An 18116-nucleotide genomic window follows, 5' to 3' on the forward strand; every position below is an offset into this window, starting at 1 on the left:
GGGCAGAGGCCAAAGTGGGTGGAGCAATGAATATCAGTAGGCTGGTGCTTACGCAAAAATTCATGCACCCCTTTCTATCCTCTATTCAAGCAAGCAAGAGGCACTATCAGAGTTCAGGGACACATTCCAGGCAGGCAAAAACTCACAAGGACATGCCTAAGGAGGATGTGTGGCCTGGGGAAAGTCTCAAGGCAGAGAGGCCTAAAAGGCCATATTCAGCTCCCAGGCCTGAGGTTCCTGACATAACAAAGTTAAGTGGGAGCAAGGTAAGTTATTGGAATGTTTAGTAAATTACTCTGTATTGTAAGAAGTGCAAAAGAGCCAACTCCTCTTCCTAAGGACAGTAGGCAATAGATGTTGCTAGCGAAGAAAGAGAACTAAAACTGCAAGAAAGAGAAATTCTATGGTGTCAGTCTAAAGCGAGAGAAATCTGACTTCAGCAGCTAAGTCTACCATAGTCAGAAGAATCACCAAGTCCCCAGTAAATCAGCAGGAAAAAATAAATATAGATAAAATTACCTGCACATTTTGTAGGGCCATATTTTCTGTGGCACTTCCTCCATGTACTTTATACTGGGGCAATCGTCCTGTTACAGCATTGAAAATGCTCCAAACAGCCTTCACAGCTCCATCTATGTTTATATTTATATGATAACTGAGAGAAGAAACAAATACTTACCACCAAAGAAAAGCATTCTCTACCTCAACAAGACAAAATTCATAAGTTTGCTTTAACATACTTTACTGTCTAACAATTATTAAAGGCTTGGAGCCAAATATAAGTTAACCTAAGGAAGTTCATAGAAGGAAAGCTTCCTGGCTCCTCATCTAACCTGCAGAGGCCCCTAAGAATCACTAAAAGCCTGGCAAACAATGTTCTCCCCAGAGGCTTCTGGGGGAAGAGATTCCTGTGCAAAACTACGCTTGGTCCCAAGATGGCTTATTGAAGTTCACAGAATGAACACTTTCCATCCCCATCTCCCATAACAATACCCTCCCCTCCTTCTACAATCTTCAAGACAACCCCCCCCCAAACCTCCAGAGAGACTTTAGGGGGTCAGGCAACAGCTGTAGGGGAGAAGGCAACAATAAACTTTCATTTCATGAACTTCCTTAAATTAACTTAGCTCAGGAACCAAGCCGAAGTTTGTCAGGTGTTTAACTCACTGAAGATAGACAAGTTAGAACTGAATGTCACAGAAGACATTTTAGATTTCTGATTAAACTACCAAGTTCTCTAGCCTTGCCGACCTTTACAAAAGTTAACGTGCTTCCCTCCCCCGCCCAGTTCTTGCTATTTACACTTACTAAGTATTTGAGGCAGTCCAGTAACCAACCTCAAAGTGACTTGAATTTCTAAAATACACCGACAAAATAAAATAAAATACTGAAAAACCAACAATACATAAAAGATACAAGCCAGAAGATGAAAATAAAAGCCAGAAATAATCTAGCAACATCTTTGACTTTACATCAATGATTTGCGGAGGTCTGAAGAAACAAATGCATCTTGACTAATGCCGGGAGACAGCTAACGTAGGGGCAACTATCTTCACGTGGAGAAAATCCCACACCCATACAAGGGTTGGCTCTTCCCTCCTGTGATTTCCAGCAACTGTTGCATACGCAACATGGCTAGTAGCTAATGCAGATGCGTATCTGAATGTAATGGTACTGCTAGAATGTCTAATGGTACTGCTAGATCTGAATTAAGGTTTTTAATCACAACCTACAGTTTATCAAGCATTTATCATTCATATACCTGCCTATCTCTTCAGCCAAACATTTGGCTCTATTGCATGTTTCCTGAGAGGAGTTTTCACTAGCCATGTAGCAAGTTGTTAAGACACGTCCACAAAGTTCCTGAGGCTCCTTTGGTGTGTAGGCCTCATCATTTACTATTTTGCGCACATCATCCAGCACACTCTGATCTGAAAACGGTAAGAAAGGAGGGAGGCGGGAAATGAGAGGTGAACTGAGTGTATCAGAACTAAAAGCAGTTGCATCATTTCATAAAGTAACATAATTCTGTGTTGGTAAGTATTCTGAATACTGATGCTGGTAAGCTTACTTTAAACTGAGGAGCAAATATTTAATTTAAAGATGAAAAGGCATACTTTGGAGAAAGTTGTTTGAAGTAAGCATTTCTCCCGTTTTTTGGAAAAGTTTGGACTCTTTACCACTCCTTGGTAGCAGAATAGAACTTCTTAAATGTGATTACATTTGTTCCAAACAATGTAAGTGATATGAAATTAAACCTGAGGGTGACAAGGCTGAAAATCAGGTGGGGGTATTACTGTATATGCAGCTAATTAAGATGTGCAAAGAACTGTCATGGGATGCTGGGTAGGGAGTCCAAAAGAATTATTGAACAAGAATGTAAAATGATAAGAGCGTATAACTGAAAATCTATAAATAAAATAAAGAAATTAAACCCGAGAGAAATCAGGTAAACAGCCTTGGTTCAATAAAGGAGCTCAATTTGCTTTCGGTTTTAACACACCAACAACACAATCCTATGCATGTTTATTTGGATATAAATCCCACTGTGTTCAACAAGACCTACTTCCTTAGTTGAGTATGTTTTAAGATTGCAGTCTTAAGCAATTTGGGAGTATGATTCTAAGCTGTGCTGATTACAGCATAACACACTGTGTGACTCAAAAGATCAAAAAGAATTGTTTCCATTATTTTGAACACTACAAAGGGGCTAGGCCAAATTAAAGATATTGACTCACTCTTGTTCCAGAGTCTTGGATTCTAATTCCCGCTCTGTAAAACAGATCCCACCTTTATCTAAAGCATAGACTCTAAGTGCAAGACATACTTTGAAAGACATTTTCAAAACTGTTCTGCTTAGAACGCTGAGGTTTCTTGAAAGCTCCTCCCACTAACGCGGGAATACCTTCTCTGAAAGACAACATGCTCAGACTACTGAACTTCCTCTGCAACGTACAACTTCAGGGGAATATTATGAGTACACTCTCAGTGCTTGCCATATGCTCTAAATGAGCTGTGTGTGTGTGACCTAAGATAAGCCACATGATCCTCTGTAACATGCACAGGTTCTGGGCCAGCTGCTCAGAAAGGTTGCAGCTCAATAGCAAAGCACATGATTTTCATGCAGAGGATTCTTAGCATCCTCTGAGAAAGTCCTCTCTTTGCCCAAGACCCTGAAGATTGGCTGTCTGTCAGTGTTGACAATACTACTGACCTAGACAGACGAGTGGTCTGACTCAATCTAAGTCAGCTTCATACATTCAGCAAGCTGATCGGAACTGGAAAGAGTTCCTGGAAAGTTTGAAAACAAATTCTTTGTAGAAGCATCCCCAGCAGGGATGGGGAAGCTGTGGCCCTCCAGATGTTGGTGGACTACAACTCCCATCATCCCTCACTAGCTATGCTGGCCAGGGCTCATGAATTCTGGAGTCTAACAACATCCAGAGGATCACATCTCTGATCTATAGCTAACCTCCGGTCATCACAGCTATTCATGTGCACTTACTTCCATTCTGTACTGCATGACAAACCTGAAGACACATGGAGTACACAACGCAGGCTGCAGAAGAACTGTCCACGCCACCACTAAGTGGCAAAAGAAATCCTCCCTTAACGAATTGCAACAGAGTGGGGAAAGAAAGAAAACAGAACATTGTTGGCAACCATGTATCTGACTATTCAGCCCACCGCTGCACAAACTATATATCCACCCTAATCTTATTCACTTCTGGCCAGCTGTGGTCCCAAGTCTCCCTTCTCAGATCAGAATTAAAATGCATACCTTTTCTCATATGCTTTTGGTAAGTGCAAGGGGAGAGGTGACAAAACAAGGCCCCTTCCGTCATTTGGCTGAGAACAACTCCCATTTGACTCTACCCTTCTCAGAATTTATTTCTGCTGTGATCCTTCCGGATAATAATATTGTTGCATAATGACTATCATCATCATAATCAATTTATCATTCACCTTCTAAGCAACCACCTCAAGGTGAGGTACACAGAAGATAACAAAAATATCCAATACGTTTGTGAACGGTATGAAACAGTTGGTACCAGAATGCCTTCCTCATTCCTTTTCCCTTATGTATCACGTCTCTTATATTGTAAGGCTGCAATCCTAATCCTAATAAAACTTACTTCTAAGTAGATATGGGTAGAATAGCACTGTAGGCCTTTTGTTTTGTTTCTGGCTGATTTACTTGGAAGCAGCCATATTACCAGAAATGTAGTGAACATGGAGTGTACTGAACATGTGGTTCTGAAGTAGGGGTGGGAAACTGGCACAATGATTTAGCAGAATACCACCCATGGACTCCATATTCATTATCAGGCAATTCAAGGTACTAGTGCTTTCCTTTAAAAACCCATACCAACTCAGGCCCCAAGTATCAGAAGAGGCACCTCCTCCCACAACAATTTGTCTATGCGCTATGATAGTCCAAGGTGGTCCTTTTCTGTGTTCCATCTTTAGGAAAAGTACATCACGTATATGCAAGAGAGATGGCTTTGTCTATGGTGGCAACACAACCATGTAATGCCCTCCTGAGGCAGATATGCATGGCATCAACAATGTATTCTTTCCGGCACCGGATTAAAACCTTTTTACTTACCCAGGCATTAAAAATTTTATTTTTGTCCGGTTAAGTGGTTTTATTCCTCTTAAATTTTGTTGTTGGTTTGTTTTTTTATAATTGGGTGCTTTTTTAAAAAGTGTGCACTGCCCTGAAATCCATTTTTGGACAAAGGGCACTTCACTGATTTTTAAGATAGAGTAATTATATAATAAAAGGGACGCAGGTGGTGCTGTGGGTAAAACCACAGTGCCTAGGACTTGCTGATCGTATGGTCGGCGGTTCGAATCCCCGCGGCGGGGTGAGCTCCCGTCGTTCAGTCCCAGCTCCTACCCACCTAGCAGTTCGAAAGCACCCTTAAGTGCAAGTAGATAAATAGGTACCGCTTTATAGCGGGAAGGTAAACGGCGTTCCGTGAGCTGCGCTGGTGCAGGCTCGCCAGAGCAGCAATGTCACACTGGCCACGTGACCCGGAAGTGTCTGCGGACGGCGCCGGCTCCCAGCCTCTAGAGTGAGATGAGCGCACAACCCTAGAGTCTGTCAAGACTGGCCCGTACAGGCAGGGGTACCTTTACCTTTACCTTTACTTTAATTATATAATAAAGCTGCCTGCATATGAATATAATTTTAAAAAATAAAAGAAGTGTGTCAGCACAGCAAATCCCTATTCATGGCAAGCAAAACTATGTCCTGCTTCCAAGGCAATTCACCAAGCTTATCTTTACTGATTTTCCCCAACTGTCTCCTTAACTTTAAGACATTAGGGGCTGTGGAATACTATGAATGGGGGGAAATCAAGCAGATCAAATTAAGTCAAAACATCTTTAAACAGTAAAAAACACTCCATAAATACCAGTTTTGCTACCTATTTCAGAAAGAAACAAGAATGGGCAACCTGCAATTCTAAGTTAAAAGTATCTTCATCTCAAAATCCATGCAGACTCTCCATTAAACCTCTTTAAATAAAAAAATCAGCCTTCCCCAACCCGGTGCCCCCGAGATATTTTGAACTCTGATCAGTTCATGTCAGCATAGCTAATAGTCAGGGATGATGAGTTGTAGTCCAATTTTTTTGAAGGGCATAAGACTGGGGATGGCTAATTTAGTTGAATGAGGGAGTAGAAGTCTTTACCTGTTTACTGCGCCGCAAATAGTCCCAAAGCCAACATGCAGGGCCAAGGCTGAAAGCAAAAGAGCACCTGTTTCAAGATGACTGAGGAAAGAAGGCATATTCTCACAAAATTATTGGAGCTTCCCCTGGGATCGCACCTTGGCAGCCCCTATATTTTATTTTGAATTTCATGGTCTCTATTTACATTGCGCGCGCACACACACACACACACACACACACACAAAACTGACAGCACAATCCTGTGCATATTTACTCAGAAATCAATGTGACTTATTTCCAGGTAGGTGTCACAGGGTTACAGAGCAAGTTACTTAAACTGGTCAATGGTATCGAGAACCATGAAGAGGAGTAGGAGAATGAGCACAGTCACACTCCATCAACAAATGTCTTCAACCTGGGTGACCAAGGCAGTTTCAGTGTCGTGACAGAGACATGAATTCAGACTGAAATGGATCCAGGCATTTCGTATCAGTTATGAAGGGCACATTTAGATATAAACCACAGCTTTGCTCTTTCAACAGATATACCAACACTTAGTGAGATGGGCTGGGGGAACTGTTCCTTTTTCAGAACTGAGAAATGATTGCATCCTATCCATACCCTAGTGCTAAAATCATGGAAAAAGAGGCCTGCAAGATGCTTTTTTATTTTTATTTTTATTTTATTTGTATCCTACCAAAGGAGCTCAGGGAAACATACATGGTTCTCTCACACATGTGTGTGTACACAAATAAACAATTTTGTCCTCACAGGGTAGATTATGCTGGGTCAAGGTCACCCACTGACCTCCATGGTTGAGGAGTAGGGATTTGAACCTGGACTTCCCAGTCTTAGTCTGATATGATAAATAAATAATAATGATAATAGTAGTAGTAGTAATAATAATAATAATAATACCCCACCCAACTAGCTGGGTTTTCCCAGCCACTCTGGGCAGCTTACAGGATATATTAAAAATTGTAAAACATCAGACATTAAAAATTTCCTGATACAGGGATGCCTAAAAGTCAGATAGTTGTTTATTTCCTTAACATCTGGTGGGAGGGCGTTCCACAGGGCAGGCGCCACTACCAAGAAGGCCTTCTGCCTGGTTCCCTGTAACCTCACTTCTCGCAGTGAGGGAACTGCCAGAAGGCCCTCAGAGGAGGACTTCAGTGTTCGGGTTTAATGATGGAGGTGGAGATGCTCCTTCAGGTACACCCACTATATTCCCAATTATTCAACCAAATCCTTAATCTATCCTACAGAACTATCTGTATTTTATTTCAGGAAGTCAATTCCTCTGAAATAAATTCCATTTAAATGTGTCTAGTATTGATGTGCCTGTTCATTTTAATTTTTAGAACTTTTGAACACAATGGGAAAGGTTGAGGGAAGGCTATATTGTAGTACATAATTTTCACTTTCCGTAAGAATACTTAAGGCATTAAAAATAATAATAGAAAAATGGAATTAGAAGGTAGACTGTACAAAAATGAAGGTTGGAAAAAAGTCTGTAAGAAGAATTTTGTCATTGTTCATCACATTTCACCACAGAGAATCAATGTCCACTTAGCAGAAGGCTGAGGTTCAACAGTGTTCAGTTATGGAGAATGGAAATGTTGCTTGCTATTAAGTTCCAGACTGCTCCAAATCTGTTTACTAAGCTATCAACCTTGGAGGGAAGCTTGCAGAAATATCAGCCTTGAAAATGAGCACATTTTGTAGAACACTTTGTTCAGAAGATCAATATCTCATTTTTAAATCTCCGATAAGGATAATTAATGATTTCTTTCCCTGCTCTAAAGACACGTGGCTGATCTAGTAAAGGGGGTTGGGGAGCCCAGGAGTACAAACTAAGGCTTATGGGACTGATCATGGAGGGAAAAAGTGGAGTGGTGCGGTCCAACTCTGCTCTGTTTGCATCAGACAGGGAGATGTTATACAAGGAGACAGGCTTCTTCCTAATTTTGCCTACCTGATCTCTTCATCAGGACTATGATACCTCCACTGGATTGGCTCGCTCACAGGTGTAAATACGTCATCAAAACATGACAGGGCAAAATTTACTTTTATTCTATGGTAAGGAGTCACTCTGCTTCCCTGCTCAATTAAAATGGAAAAAGAGAAGGTTCAGAAAACGAGAGGCATTTTACCTGTAGAAAAGAAGGCTGTTTTCTTATGTTCTGGAATACAGTATCTGTCTGGATGCTTCAGTTTTAGCTCACATTGGCTGTAGTTTCTAACCTAACAAACACCTTGTGGGGAGGGGAATTACATATAAGGAATTCTTACTGCTAAGTTTCGAGAGGATATTTCCGCCCTGTAACTTCTGACATCTTCCAAGTCCAGTGTGGCCGTCAACACTTCCTAAAAAATGACAGCGATATCAACCTGTAATAAGGTACTGAGTTTACAGAACCTATTTTGATGTGTTTTCTCATTTAAACTAAAGGCATAAGAATTTCTAACATACTTTTACTTTGAATGTAGTAAATAAAGCTCCCATTATGCACTCACACTAACACACAGGAGTGTCCTTTTAAGAGTATTTTGCAGCACTCTCAAGCACAATTCCGAGAAGTGGGCACCTTCTGTGCCAGCGATTAAACACCTATTGAAAACTTTTGTAGTCCACCAGGCCTATGCAGGCAATTAAGAGTACAGTACATCTTCCACAACTGATGTTTGTTATTAACTTGTTTCTTTATTATTTTATTGTTTTGTTTTGTTTTATACTGATGTAAACCACTGTGAGATATTTTTATGATACATTAGTACATTACAATTTAATGAATAAATGAATGCATTACCACATCATCCAGAGAAAACTGAAGTCCTTGAGCAACAGTGTCTCCATTCATAGAGATCATAGCACAGCCATCATAATACAGACGATCGCCATCACAGCCTTTCTGGTTAGCCATGACATATATCCCACCATTCTAAAAAAGCATGCACACATATATTATTAAAAAGACAATTCAGCCCATATGTCACTAAGTGCCACAATAATATTAACCTTTTAAATAACATAGCAAAAAAATGCTTTTCATTCTACTTTTAGAGAGCTGCTGTGAGCAATTTATGGGAAGCCACACTTTTGTCCGTCAACAGAATGCTTCGTCAATAAGTGCCCTCAAAGTAATTTCCATAACAGCAAACAAAGCCATATTATTAAAAATTCACAGAACACAATTAAAACATCAACATTAAAGCATCAACAACAGGCATAGGCAAACTCCGGCCCTCCAGATGTTTGGGACTACAATTCTCATCATCTCTGACCACTGGTCCTGTTAGCTAGGGATGATGGGAATTGTAGTCCCAAACATCTGGAGGGCCAGAGTTTGCCTATGCCTGATCAATAACAAAGCCACACACACACACACACACCAGTGGTATAATACCAGGCAGATTCAAGGCACGCTCAAAACAATCTAACCACAACTCCAGAAGCTAGAGAAGACAAGCAAATCTTCACCAAGTTTTACAATCTCTATCAGTGTTGTGGCCACCTATGCCTCCAGGGCACGGAGCTCTGCAGCTGGCGCACCACTACAAAGAACGACCTACTCTAAGGTCCCTGCACAGCAAGCTAAATGTACTGGTGAGACCACAAGCAGGAGTCCCTGTCCCATATCTCGGAGCTTGGGGTGGCTGATATGGGGAGAAGTGCTCTGTCAGATACCTAGGCCTGGAGTCATTCAGAGCTCTATGCATTAAGAGTCAACACCCTGAACTGGGCCTGGTAACAAAGAGGCAGCTAGCGCATATTGCACAAAGTAGATGTTCTATGAAATTGCACAGAAGTACCTGTCAGTACTCTGGTGGCTGCATTCTACACTAGCATCTTCAGACTGTCTTTAAGGGAGTCCTGCCTTGTCTAGTAGTCTAGCTCCAATATGTTTAATAGGAGCATCAGCGTAAAGGCAAGGCAGTTCTCAACAAGTCCTTACAAACAACTGGGGCCGCCCGTGCCAACCCAAGTTAACAAGCAGTGGGAAGTTCTTTCACAATACCAGCTCTGCAAATATGAAAGCGAAAAGGCCTAGTATTTTGCTTTCACGCACACAACTCAGCCACTTACTTCTCCCCACACAATCTGCTCCTGGTTACAGAATTATGTAAAGAAGTCGGGGAGGTTGTGGGAGCCAGACATCAAATACAGATACTTTTCAAAGAACTATAGCTCATTTCCATGATCAAGAGGGAAACTTTGCCAAATTGCTGCGATCAGAAAAATAACTTCTGGCCACTGCAGAGTATCTCAGTTTACAAGAGAATCCATACTGAAGGAAGATATTAAGTAATCAGTTTTTTGTGGAAATTTATCCTGTGTTTCCTTGTCAGGGTTCCAAAAACTGATCATCTGCTTAAAGCAGTGATGGCCAAACTTGGCCCTCCAGCTGTTTTGGGACTACAATTCCCATCATCCCTGACCACTGGTCCTAGGGATGATGGGAGTTGTAGTCCCAAAACAGCTGGAGGGCCAAGTTTGGCCATCGCTGGCTTAAAGGTAACTACCATGGCCAGGGTTTCTTTCTTTTCACAAGCACTAAAATCAAGTCCCAGGTTATAAAGGATAATTCAACATGACTACGCTTTACAGATTATGAAGACAGATGATGAAGCAGCCTTGCTGGCCCCAAGGAAGTCTGACTCTGGGAACAGAGACTTTTGGGAAACACTACATTTGCCACCTTGAATTATATTGATTAGATATCAATGTCACACACACCATTTAATGAAAAATCAGGTAAAATGTGGGGATATTTGACCTACCTTAGCTGTTGCAAAATTTACCAATTCCACTCGGGTATTAGCTTTTCGCAATACATGGTGACTCGCTGAAGAATTTGTGAAGATCTCCACTCCGTCAATTCCCATTTCAATGTGAGGACTATGAAATTGAGGAACCACAAATTAAGTGAAAAGCTTGCAGCTGTGTGCGATCCAAAATTTGCATTGTGCTACTGGATCAAAATTTAGCGCAGCAACAGCTTGCTGTTTGACTGCATGGAAAATGCAGTTTTGCTGCCACCAAAGTGCTCTTCTAGGGAACAGATGTTCAGATACAACTTATATACCCATACAGAAAATGCCACTTACAGCTTTACTGCATGAGTAGAGTATGCAGCAAGGCGGATGAAGTCGTCATTTGGAAACCCTCATCTATGTGAGTGTTGCCCACTCTTTGGTAAGAGTGCCTCTCGCCGAGTCCAATGTATGAGATAGTGCCACCAATCTAGAACACTGCAGCCAGTGTGCAACGTCCCACATGCCTTGCAGCTTTACACCAGGTTTAGGCAAACTCTGTCCCTGCAGATTTTTGGGACTACAATTCCCAACATCCCTAGCTAACAGGACCAGTGGTCAAGGATGATGGGAATTGTAGTCCCAAACATCTGGAGGGCAGGAGTTTGCCTATGCCTGCTTTACACTGAATCGAATGTTTATGGATGACTGAGCTCCATATATTGACTTTAGAAAAGTCAATTTACGAATGCCAAGCCCATGCTTACATTATAAAGTAATTAAGAAAAACTACTGTGCAAATATGAAATGTAAACTGAAGCTCTGGTAATAACATGGGCATAGTCTATGAGCACCTCAAGCTATAGGAATCATAGATACCCTCTGATTTAATGATTTACTGATGCTTGTTATCAGATTTCTTTTTATGCATACAGAGTTATCGTTACTACCATCATTCTATTATTATGGTTTAAGTTTGGTATTTATGATCAGTGACTTTGGATATGAACATTTATTTCCTCAAATTAGAAAAGCTTAACCGCCCCCACCCCAACACACAATTACTAAATACAGTGGTACATCGGTTTAAGAACAGCCCTGTTTACGAACTATTCGGTTTATGAACTCCGCAAAACCAGAGGTAGTGTCCCAGTTTGCGAACTTTACCTCAGTCTAAGAATGGACTCCGAAGGGTGGAAGGGCACCGGCGGCGGGAGGCCTCGTTAGGGAAAGCGCGCCTTGGTTTAAGAACGGTTTCAGTTTAAGAACGGACTTGTGGAACGGATTAAGTTTGAAAACCGAGGTACCACTGTATTCAGTGTTTAAAACAAGCAATAAACAATTTAAGGACATTTGTGGATACAGAAATATCTACAATGAAAGTTCTCCATATTGCCATCTTACTGATTAACCTGACTTGTTCTCTAGAATGTTCCACAGAGAGAGAGGGAGAGAGAGAGAGGGGGGGGGCGAAGGGGTCTTCAATGTTAACTGCAAAATTGATTTGGATTTTATTTATTTTAGCAGTTTTGGGAATCCTCTCCAAACCTTAATTCACCTCTCTTACCTGACTGGTGTCCACAGTTCTTCACAGATTTCACTTCCTATGCAGGTATCTAAAGTTGACAGAACTGCATCACCAAATGGGACACTTTCCTAAGACAAGCAAGGAGTGAGGAGGGCCCATTGGAATAGGAAAAAATAATCCATGCCCCAGTGATTGACCAACATACAAAATGATCCATCTAAAGCTGTGATAAAGGCATTTATCGTATGCAATTTGACTCACAATACCCTAATAAAAACACCTCTCAAAAAGGTTATGAAACTAGTGTTTACATCATTTATATTTTTTTAGTTGGAACATACTGTACCATAACACAGGGATGGCCAATTATAATCCAAGTCACAAGATGTAATATTGGGCACAGTAGCTCTCAGCTACAAAACATGTCAGGAAATTAAGCTCTGGAAACTGCACTTCTGAAAGGCATGTTTCTGATCCCTTAACCAAGGAAAAAGGTATCACAAGTGGACTATGGGGTTTCACAATTCCTCCTCACAGGGTCTCCTGCCCTTCTCTCCAATCAGTCCAGTGTTAACTTTTAATGTTAAGCAAGGTTTTAGTTTAAATCAGATAATTTAAACTTGCTTCAAACCCTGGTTTGAAAGTGAATCCGGATGAGCAACAGCTACGGTTAAGGGCTATGCTAACATAACCATTGTATTAAAGCTAATGGAATTAAATGAGAGTTGCCAACATGACAACCACAGAGGCCTTCGCTGTTAGCCTCAGGGTCCCCTCTTCCTGCAGAATCTAGCCAGAAGAATAGGATATGGTGTGGCACCCACAACAATTCACCTCATTTGCAAATGTGCCCCTGGTCTCCAAAACATCCTATGGCTTGTTTTACATGAGCTTTCATTTTAAATTTGTACACTGCAGAAACTGCCTTTTTGGCAAGAGAATACAGTGTATAAATACTGAGGTAACATTTAATCAGGAAAATTCGAAGTGCAAGGCTATGCATGTCCCATTAACAGTAATAATACATGAGTTTTCAATCAACTTTAGTTTTTGAATTTATTTATATTCCAAATATAAGAACATGGAAAGGAGAACAAAAATCACCAGTTAGCACCTGTAACATCAAACCGCTAGTATCTAAACCTTGGGACTCGGCAACATTTGTAAAGATAAAGCGCTTTATAAGCATTATAACACCAGATGGCGCTGTGGAGTTCCATTTTTCGCCAACAGAACTTCCCTGTATGAAGTTTACAATGCGTTTAATTGAATCGCTTCTTTGACGTGACTAGATCCAGCCATGGTCGACAGTCAAAGGTGGTGGATTTTATTATTATTATACTGCTATCCCCCATATGTATCAAAGCATTGTACCTGAACTGTTATCTCTTGTATCATCCTGGGAGGAAAATACTCTTCCACGTGCCTAAAGGAGGGGTATGGGGAGAAATTATGCGACAAATAAGCACTTAAACACACTTTTCAATATACTAAATTTTAACACACTGCCAAACCTCTTCAGCTAAAACTCTGCGACCAAAAAAAATAAAATAAAGTTAAAGCAAAAGCTTTTCATAAACGAGGCCTGCACAACTTGCAACCTACCAAGCCTGAGATCTATGGGTATAGGGTGGTATGCAAATTCAACAAATAATAATAATTTTAAATGTCAAATGCAACTTTAGTAATAATAAATTTTTATTTGTATCCCACCCTCCCCGGCCGAGGCTGAGCTCAGAGCGGCTAACATCATAAAAACAACACAATAAGCATAAAAACAAGACATCAATTAATTAAAATCCATCTTAAAATGAATTCAGACAAGTTAAAATCTGGGCAGGTGGCAATTATCAGGGTAGAACTGAGAGTGATTAATACTTGCCAGGGCCAACTGTTTCCACTGATCATACAAGGCCCTGTGAATGGGTTGGGGGCCTCCTTCGGGCTTGTTTTATACAAAGGAAAGTAAGTCAAACTGCATCCTGCCCAAAGGCCTGGCGGAACAGCTCCGTCTTGCAGGCCCTGCGGAAAGATGTCAAATCCTGCAGGGCCCTGGTCTCTTGTGGGAGAGCGTTCCACCAGGCCGGAGCCACAGCCAAAAAGGCCCTGGCTCTAGTCGAGGCCAGTCTAATTTCCCTGGGGCCTGGAATCTTCAAGGTGTTGTTGTTAGCAGACCATAAGGTCCTCCATGGGGCATACCAGAAGAGGCAGTCCCGTAGGTATGAGGGCCCTAGGCCGTATAGGGCTTTAAAGGTTAAAACCAGCACCTTAAACCTGATCCTGTACTCCACCGGGAGCCAGTGCAGCTGGTATAGCACTGGATGAATGTGATCCCGTGGCAGGGACCCCATAAGGAATCTTGCTGCGGCATTCTGCACCTGCTGGAGTTTCTGCGTCAGTTTCAGGGGGAGCCCCAAGGGCAGCTTTACAGCCTGAGAGGACAACCCTCCTGGCTTTGCAGTCTCATGCAAAGGACAAACACAGCCTTGGAGGGCTGCCATGCATGGCTAGCATGCCACATGGTGCTCATGACAAAGTATTATACCAGGATGCAATGTCAGCATGGATGCAGTTCTGGCAATGATTTTTTAAAAAATGTTTAAGACAAGCCACACAACAAAGCCTCCTGAAAGATCTTCTAACAGAGGTTTGGCATGATATACGTCAAGGAGCAACCCAATTCTCTAGAATGCCTATCACAATGAAGTATAGGAACTTGCCGTGATCTACTCCAAGGAGTGAACCATCGCATCTCCCGGTAGTTTCCTGTATTTGCCAGTGCCATCTTTGGTCGTATCAGAAGTATTTTCCTTGAGTAAAACAAATAAAGCTACCATGAGGACATGCAGTGCAACAAAATGAAAACAAGGCCCTTGAGAAATGTTCTTTTACTGCAACCCAGCCAAAGTTAAGGATTTTGAAATCTGCTTATTTCAACAGAGAACAATCAAACATATACTTAGGCCTAAGCATTAGTTTCTCCACTTAAAAAATGGGGATTAAATCTACACCTAAACACAAGCACACAGAGTATCCCAGAGAGGCACATTCTGAAAAAGAGAGGAAGAGTACTTTGATTGGAAAGCAGTCACGTACTTGTTTAAGAAGATCACTCTGCAATTGTAGCGAACATTTCGGTGCATAACAGGCCTGCAGAAATAATAAAAATCAGTGTAATCAAGAGATTCCTTACTATAGATGACATTCACATATATATGTACCGTATATGAGAGGATCTGAACAAAATAATGGAATTTTGAGTATCTTTCACACACATAGTCTCTGATGCACTCAAAACGTCTCAGTTCTAGCACGCACCAGTAATATTTCTCACTGTTGTCACGCTTCCTATTATAACCCCACCTTGCCAGAAACAGCCAATTCAGTGCTGCAGGCGTCCCCATTGCATGCCCATCATCTAGGCAAGTCAAAACTAGATTCTAGCCTTCTGCAGATACCACTTCATTTATATATGACTGAGCTTGTACAAATGTGCTCAGTACTGGAGAAGAGGAATCTCTGTTAATCATTTTACCTTTTTTTTTTTTTAAAAAAAAAACCTTTTAAAAAACCCAAATGGCTTCACCTTTTCTCATAAGGGAGTTGCTCCAGCCCCTTCATCATTTTGGCTATCCTGTTCTGTACTGTTTCCAGCTCCACAACATCTCTGCTGAAGTATACTGACCAGAAGTGTACACAATGGGCGATATTTAACTAACTGCACTAGGGGAAGCCAGCACAAGGATTCCTACCAACATGGTGGGAATTCCACCTCCCCCTCCCTAAATCCACTCTGAAGGGTTGGGGGAACCGCTGGAACAGATTTAGAGGATGTGCGGCAAGAGAAGAGGGGAAGGTTCAGCCACGGAAGGAAAATCCTTGCATTGACAGAACCATACCCTCAGCACTACATTGAATACAACCCAGTACTTCAAATGAGGGTCATATTGTTATGAAACAAACGTATGAAATAATGGAATGAAATACGACACAGATGGGTGAACATGTATTTTTTTTCCTTTAACAAGGCTAAAGGGGTTAGAAGTCTAGTACTACCAAAAACTGCTGGAGTTGTCAAAAAACCAGCCGGAACAGGAAGACCAGGAGATAAGAACAGTGTGTACTTTGAAGGAAACAGCTGCAAAAAGAGAATGGAATGTGGAAACAAGGTCATGAAAAATAAAAAAGTCTAAAGAGCTATGAGAAGCCTGCATCCAGTGAAGAACAGAACCAGGTTAAAAAAGATGAAGTATACTGCCAGGACTCCCCCCTTTTAATCAAGACTAGTCGTGCAAGGGCTGCCCCCTCCATGTGCTTGTAAAAGTATGAATGAATGAAATGAAAATAGCATCATGTACTGCTATGTTGTTAAGAGTTAATAATAACAAGTAAAAATTGTCCTTAGCTTCCTTCTCTACAAGACCCACACGCTTTCAAGGCAATGATTTCATCACCCACTGGGATAAAATTGGCCAGAATATCATACTTTCATATAAAAGCATAATCAAGTTGCTAGTTTCAGTCCCAATCCCTCTACTAATGATGCCTACCACATAATTTGTTTGTTTTCCCCCCCACAGGGGCAGCAAACCATGTCAACATTTTCACTGAGCTATCTACCACAACCCTAATATTTTGCTTCTGCAATGTTACCAACCCGTTAGGGCATGTGTGAAGTCAGAACAATTGAGGGTTGTTGTTCTTTAGCCCCCACGTGCATCCTTTGCTTACAGTGAACCACATTTGACATTTTAACACCCATTCACAGAGTTTGGAGAGATCTTTGTACAGCTCCACACAACCCCTTTTTACTCTATCTTTACCCTAAAGAATCTGGTATTATCAGCAAACCTGGTCATTTCACTGCTCACCCCTAACACCAGACCAGTTATGAAGAAGTTCTGCTCCCAATACATTATTACTTCTTTTTCTGTTCACAGAATAGCATGGAGGAAATGAGGTCACAGAAAATAATTGAGAGGTTGTGCTGCATAGCAAAACAGGACATGCATGTGGCTAGGAACACTACACATAGAGTACACATTTGTGACGAGCACAGCATATGCTCAGCTTTGGCTGGGTCACTAGCTACAGTCATTCCTGGACCAGGGCGGCCTGACCTCAGTTGTCCACGCTCTAGTGTTCTGCTTGGACTACTGTAATGCATTCTATGTGGGGCTGCATTCGAAGAGGGTGCAGAGGCTGCAACTAGTACAAAATGTGGCTGCTAGTTTGGTAATTGAGGCAGCCCAATGGGAACATCTGTCACTGATCCTGAAAGCACTCCCCTGGCTGCCAATGAGCTACCAGGCCCAATTCAAAGGGTTAGTACTAGCATATTGTAACTGTTTTTAGGTATTTTTAACTGAAACTGTTGTTAGAATGTTTTTCCTGTTTTAGAATCCTTTTTTAAAAACAAAATGTAGATGTGTTTGCTACCCTGGGCTCCTTCCGGAGGAAGGATAAGGTATAAAGCCAATAAATAAACAAACCATGGATCTCAAGCTAATGTACGCACATTGTAATTACAAGGTAACTTACATTCCAACATCACAGATTATGTCTTGAGTAACAGGAGATTCCAAAAGTTTGGCCAGAACTTGAAATGAATGTAGAAGTGTATCAGACTCATAGTAATGATCAGAGCAGCCATATCCACTGCATGAAAACAAGAATCATATCGACAAACACATTATTTTCATACCAAGAAGGAAATTATGAGCTTTCGCAAGAGAAATTACCTAAAGTAGAACCCCTTCATTATAGGCAATTGTACATTAATTGTACCAATTAATGTGAAGCAACCACTTGAACCAAGAGTATATTATTAACTACATTTATATTACTCCAGTGGTAATTGACATTAAAGAAATAAGTATGTAGGATACAGAATTATTTCCTTTTTGTATTAAAATCTCTATTCCATCCTTCTGCTGTCCACGATCAAATCTGCTACAGGTTATGCTATTGGCATGAATGAGATGGCTCTCTTTCCCCTCCAACTACAACCCCCCCCCCTTTGCTCCACAAATGGACAGAAACAAGTTTGCACATTATTTCAGAAGGTAGAAGAGAAGTGTTGAGGACAATTAATCTTTTAAGGATAAATGTTTCAAACATTACATACCCCAACTCAAAAACCAGTAAGC

The 18116-nt window shown here is 41.2% G+C and overlaps 1 protein-coding gene across 1 annotated transcript in view; it reads right to left on the bottom strand.

Moving 5' to 3' along the window:
• Window positions 1-18116, bottom strand: part of NADSYN1 (NAD synthetase 1) — a 29618-nt gene that overhangs the window by 8805 nt on the left and 2697 nt on the right. The window contains exons 3-15 of the mRNA XM_053388887.1: window positions 17509-17625; window positions 15064-15117; window positions 14688-14777; window positions 13342-13393; window positions 12007-12095; window positions 10467-10584; window positions 8495-8626; window positions 7977-8051; window positions 7660-7784; window positions 5703-5751; window positions 3506-3608; window positions 1763-1931; window positions 520-655 (exon numbers count right to left, since the gene is read on the bottom strand). Of these exons, the coding sequence (XP_053244862.1) occupies window positions 520-655; window positions 1763-1931; window positions 3506-3608; window positions 5703-5751; window positions 7660-7784; window positions 7977-8051; window positions 8495-8626; window positions 10467-10584; window positions 12007-12095; window positions 13342-13393; window positions 14688-14777; window positions 15064-15117; window positions 17509-17625 (1309 nt within the window). The remainder of the gene's footprint in view (window positions 1-519; window positions 656-1762; window positions 1932-3505; window positions 3609-5702; window positions 5752-7659; window positions 7785-7976; window positions 8052-8494; window positions 8627-10466; window positions 10585-12006; window positions 12096-13341; window positions 13394-14687; window positions 14778-15063; window positions 15118-17508; window positions 17626-18116) is intronic.

The sequence above is a fragment of the Podarcis raffonei genome, chromosome 1 (assembly GCF_027172205.1).
Source record: "Podarcis raffonei isolate rPodRaf1 chromosome 1, rPodRaf1.pri, whole genome shotgun sequence".
In the NCBI taxonomy this organism is placed as follows: Eukaryota; Metazoa; Chordata; class Lepidosauria; order Squamata; family Lacertidae; genus Podarcis; species Podarcis raffonei.